This window comes from Asparagus officinalis, chromosome 7 (assembly GCF_001876935.1).
Source record: "Asparagus officinalis chromosome 7, Aspof.V1, whole genome shotgun sequence".
In the NCBI taxonomy this organism is placed as follows: Eukaryota; Viridiplantae; Streptophyta; class Magnoliopsida; order Asparagales; family Asparagaceae; genus Asparagus; species Asparagus officinalis.
Genome location: NC_033800.1, coordinates 6,237,899 through 6,243,488, shown reverse-complemented (window position 1 = coordinate 6,243,488; position 5,590 = coordinate 6,237,899). Strand labels below are relative to the sequence as shown.

Below are 5,590 nucleotides of genomic sequence, written 5' to 3'. Positions count from 1 at the left end.
GGAGAGAGCAGAGAAGGCACCGGTTCAGGTGCAGGATAAGGGTGATGAATTATTATTTGGATTTACTGTTAAATGGAAATTATTAATTCTGCATATATGAGAAGAGTTGATGATTCATAGTATTGTTTCTGTAGGAGGTGCTTGAGCGGGAGCATCTAATATGTATGTGTATTAGATAGTCGCACAGGTTCAGTCTATTTTATTTTCTTTCCACTTTTATTATGGTTTATGGGGGGAAATTTTAAGAAAAATTATGGTTTATGGAACTATTCAATCATATTGTAATTGGGTACCATTGGTTGGATTGCTTGCGGTTAAATTTATTAGTAAATCTGGAAGAGGTCCTGATTTTGTTATAGCTTTTGGTATTTAAAAGCTCTTTGCCCAGTGTTTAAAAGAACAAGCGATACGTTAGTGTATGAAATTTTTCTGCAGTTTTAATAGTTCCTTGTAGTTTTCTCTAAAAAAAAAAATTTTATGATAGTTTTGTACAAATCATGTAAGTTACTATTTTCTATCGATAAAGATTTAGGTCCTTACCGTTTTCCCTTTTTTAAAAAATGTTCTGTACAAAACAGCACAAGCTTCATGAGATTACTCCGCAGTTTGTGAAGCCTGGAAGATGAGTGCCAGTTTTGTTTGGTTAATTGCTGACCGAAGTCATGTACATAAACAGTTCTGTTCTCTACATCATAGAGGTAGTAAGAATTTATACTTGGGTAGGAATTTATACTTAGTAGGAAATAAGACTATACTTACCAAAAAAATCACACAAGCAACATGATAGTATTGATAAATTTAATTCCCACATGACTGAATGAGGTTTTAAACAATGGTCTCAGGACTCAGGAGGCTTATTTTTCTTCTGATCATGGTCATAAGCTCAAAAGTTGAAATCGTCATAAGCTCAAAAGTTGAAATCCCAAAATCAGTCCGACTTGATTTTTAGGTCAAAAGCAGTAACAATTCTGCACTTTCCTTCAGAAAATTCATGCTTACAGCACCCCATAAAACTGTGCTAATGTATGATTAACTTTCATTTTTACCAGTCAACACTCACGAGGCAGGCCTGAATATTTCCAACAAAATAAAGAAAATAACTACAACAATAAATTACTTTTTCTGAACAAATGCCCACCCAAAATGATGCATAAACGCATTTCCTCACGCATCATACTTGCACAGAAATAGCTCAAAGACGGAAGACAGAAGGTAGCAGAACAGAAAGAAAATATAGTATTGATCCATATAAGAATTCCGAAATACTACTCCAAATAACAATTCTCAATAAACTACTGCACTCGAATACAAGTTTTAATCCACCACAAACAGTAACCAAAAGACAATTGAGCTCCAAAATTCCATGAAAGTTCCTCAAAAGAAACTTCGGATAGTAAATCACACCTCATGTGAAAACTCCTAGTAAAAGAAGCCGAGCACTTTTCCACCAACATTCTTCCTCCTTGCTTCTTCATGGTCCATGATGCCTGCCGATGTGGTTAACACAATGTACCCAAACTGCACATTTTATCAAAGAAAAGAGTGTCAACATCACCCAATGATGCATTATTCTAGTAAGTAAGAAGCAAAATTCTCAAAGCATAATTTTTGTTTTCAAATAACAGGTATCATCGATTGAGATAGTTTGGCCACGTGCAAGAGAACTTGGTTGGAAGCAGTTAAGAAGGATATGATTGCAGTAAACTTAACAAGGAGATAACCCTAAATATAACTGAATGGAATAACAACAGACAATTAAGTTTTGGGATAAAGACTTTGTTGTTGTCGTAAAAATAACATGTATTAAAAAGTAAGTAATCAGGTAACCTGTCGGGATGGGAGAAGCCTAGCGGTCCAGGGTTCAATGTCCTTAACACCAACATCAAATCGAGGACTAATAACACCACACTTGTTCAATCGGCCATTGAGTTCCACAACGATCTTTCCAGCTCTGTGATCGTCCACATATTCGAACTCACCAATGTATCCTGAATATAGCAACCCATATATAGTAGAAATGAAGAGAATTACTGGAATGCAATACTGAGCAGAAGGAAAACAAAGAAGAGCTTTTAGTTTACCATGCTTCTGCATAACCAAAAGGAACTTGACAATCACTTTTGAAGAGGGTCTGATCATGACTTGACGCTTACCACGCTTCTCAGCATTGTACATGCTCTTCAGAGCATCATTCAGGACGCTGACTCTCACCATCCTTACTAAGCCTGCAACAAGAAAAATATATTTGCATACAAATTTAGATAATGAAAATAAAAAATGTTTGATGAAACATTAAAAAAATGAATGTTTTTCTGTTAAGGTAAAAAAGATATCATAAGAACATCATAATAATGTATTTTTTCCTCGAGTCCTAACAACATAATCACCTCAACCGCTAACTAGATATCATCATTTAGTTAGAAATCATGATAATTGATAACAGAAATACAAAAATGAGAATGACACAATTAATAAAACATATAAGCCTAAATTCAATACTGTTCTTCTGAATGGTTTAAAAGGACTTTTTTAGATGCATAGCCATCATCCATCATGCATCATGCTAAGGAAAATAACCCCCAAAATATGAACAGGGTCTTAGAAAATTACCATTCCCTTCCCTTGGGTTGGGGATGGTACAGTATACACGACTCTTTTGATAAAATGTGAAGATTTTGATGCCTCGTCAAAAATATTGGGCCATTTATAAAAAAATAAACAAACAATATTCCCTTAATCTCAACAGAAGTATATGTAATAAATATTTTTAACAAAACTTTATGTCTCCAGAACATCTAAGTTAAAATCATACATTGGTGCAGCAAAAAAGTGCATGGAAATGAGCACAGTTCTTATTGCACTAGCATCACTTAAATGCAGCATTTATGGTAAGGTTTACAATGAAACTTGGAAATCTGAACTGGGTTAGAGATCTAGCATAGTGCATTGGCAACACCGAGTTATCACTGATTATTCAATTTCAGTAAAGGAAAAAAACACCAAAGGTACAATGTAGACTTCCTAACTTATCAAACGGTAATGGAGAAGTAAAATGCAGACTTTCTATCTTATCAAATAGTAAAATTTTATACTAGGGTTGGGCAATTTGACCTCAATTTATAAAGATTTGCTTCCTTGATTCTGGAAGCTAGCTTTCAGGGATGAATAATCAATATCCAAGCCAACAACATGCCTCCAGATCACAAAGCGAAGCATCGACAGTGAAGTCAGCATTGCAGTGTTAGCACGCAAAAAGTGCAGGTTAGTCGGGACTGATGAAAGATGCAGCATACATTTTAGGGTCCATTCAACTGAAATTGATTATACAGGCAATTTGATGTGTGCTTCTAGGGATTTGGTTCCCTTCATGTAAGGGATAGATGTTAGGGTGAATTCCCCTAAAGTCTCTATCACTACTCTTCTACAAATCCTCAGGTAATTGCAGCTCGAGTGGCACCCAAAAAAAAAAGAAAGAAATCAACTTTATTATGCATTGGTCAACATTTAATAGGCATTCCCAAAATTAAAACTTTACAATTGTCCAGTTTCCAGTTTCAAGTTAACCATTACGATAATCATTACCACGATATAATCCCACTATACAGTGAACAATCAAATTCACCAATTAAGAATCGAACTAGCTGAAAATAAATCGTAATCAGTAGATTAATGGATCAAATCATCGGCTTACAAATAATTACAAATAATAAAAACTACCAAATCAAAACAAAATAAACAAAAAAATCACAAAGGAGAGCGATAAGCTTGATCATCAGTATTTAGATTACAAAAAGGTAACGCGGAATTATAAAATTGATAAAAGAGATCAAAGAGAGGCTCAAAGATCTAACCTTTGAGTGCCCGCGACTCGAAGCCAAAACCCTAACCCTAGGAAGAAAAAAAAACAAAAGCAAATGAGAAAGAAGGCAGCAGCTGCGCGATCGGGGCCATTTTAAATACTCCTGATTCATTAATCCTGACCGTTCGACTCAATTCAACGGTGGATAAGCGCCAGCTTCATCAATGGGCCTTACTTGCTTTTTTACGCTGCATGAGCCCAATAAGAACAGGCCGTAACGTAGGGCTCTTTTGAGATGCGGATGTTGCATCTGCATGTCTATCAGCATCGTAACAGGCTGTAACAAGACTTGGCCCAAAACCCATAGAGCCTTAAATTCTGGTCTCCACCCCAAACAAGCCTTTTAAGGGAGAAAGATTCCGGTGAGGGCAACCCTATAGCATTATATATACATCCAAGGCGTATCAATCCTTAGATCAGTACATGAATCACAAAGTTTAATGATTCAAGAGTTTATATCTCTTGGATGCATATTTAATGACATGGGTCATCCTTATACTTTCTTGATTTTAATGGTAGTAGTTATGCAGAAGGAATCATATCAGAACCATTCCTATAGGAGTGGGAGTATTTATCATTGATATAATTTTTACATTATTCAAACTAACTCTTTAACCGTTCATGAATGGTATGGATTATCCTTTTTTCGTAAGGGTATTGTGATAGAATCTTAACTCCTAATTAGGCAATGATAGTTTCAAAAGTGTTCCTCTAATAGTCTAATCCATCGTTGTGTCAAAAACAATTATAAATTTATATTATCTAGAGTTTATAGAAACATGAAGTGTTTTCTAATATTGTTTGGCTGGGTATCAAGCATAAAGTCTGGTGCTTGGTGCTTGGTGCTTGGTGCTTGCTACCAAGCACTAGTTGGAGGAATCTCAACCATAAATGTGAAAAAGATTATTTCGATGGAAAGTATCACATGTGACGTATTTTCTCTTTGTACTTTACAATTTTAGATGTAGGGTTGAGATCCATCCATCTCACTATTAAATATTAAGTTTATGTTTTATACAATTTGAATTGACTGATATGACTGCTGGGGAGTTGCTAGGCACAACTAGGAATTAATGAGCCTGAATCAAGGCCAGAACCAAATTAATCAAACTATTTGATAAGAATAAATAGAATTGAGAGAAAGAACTTGATAGTTTAACTGCGTCACTTGATAGTTTAACGGCGTTAATTAACAAGCTTAACATATCAGATTTTGGCATGAAAAACTCTGACTTAAACATGTCACTGTTTATTATCATTAGTCATATGAGATTTTATTCGCACATTCGTATCCTAACAATGACACTCGCTTTTGATGTGATATATTTTCGTGAGTAATAGATTGAAATGAAGTTTTGGATTATTAGCGTTCAATCAGCCAATTTGCGTCTTGATAGAAAGAAGAATGTGTGTTTGAATGCTATGAAACAAAAATTAAGGATGTTCGAAGGTAAGTAAGATTTGATCGGTTATGGCCATTAGCGATTGATTGGTTGATTTATTTATTTATTTATTATATAGTTATGTCCAAATTTTGTATTTACACTGTCTCGATCACATGCTAATATACCAGGAGAGTGGCTTTATTGTCCATTAACTTGTATTATCTTCTCATCAATTGGCTAAGGATGAGATTTTAATTATGAGAAAATGAGTAAGTTTATGTATATTAAAAGGATTAAATAATTCTCTAGAGTTTATATTGTCGCCACTTGTTAGTATTTGAACGCA

General features: G+C 34.7%; 1 protein-coding gene across 1 annotated transcript; it reads right to left on the bottom strand.

Annotated features, from left to right (window-relative positions):
* Nucleotides 1,214–3,927, bottom strand: LOC109849818 (40S ribosomal protein S15a-like). Its single transcript, XM_020419701.1, has 4 exons — nt 3,852–3,927; nt 2,082–2,225; nt 1,828–1,988; nt 1,214–1,518 (listed from the first exon to the last, which is right to left on the bottom strand). The coding sequence occupies exons 2-4, from the start codon at nt 2,212–2,214 to the stop codon at nt 1,420–1,422; spliced, it is 393 nt and encodes a 130-aa protein (XP_020275290.1). The 5' UTR covers nt 2,215–2,225; nt 3,852–3,927; the 3' UTR covers nt 1,214–1,419.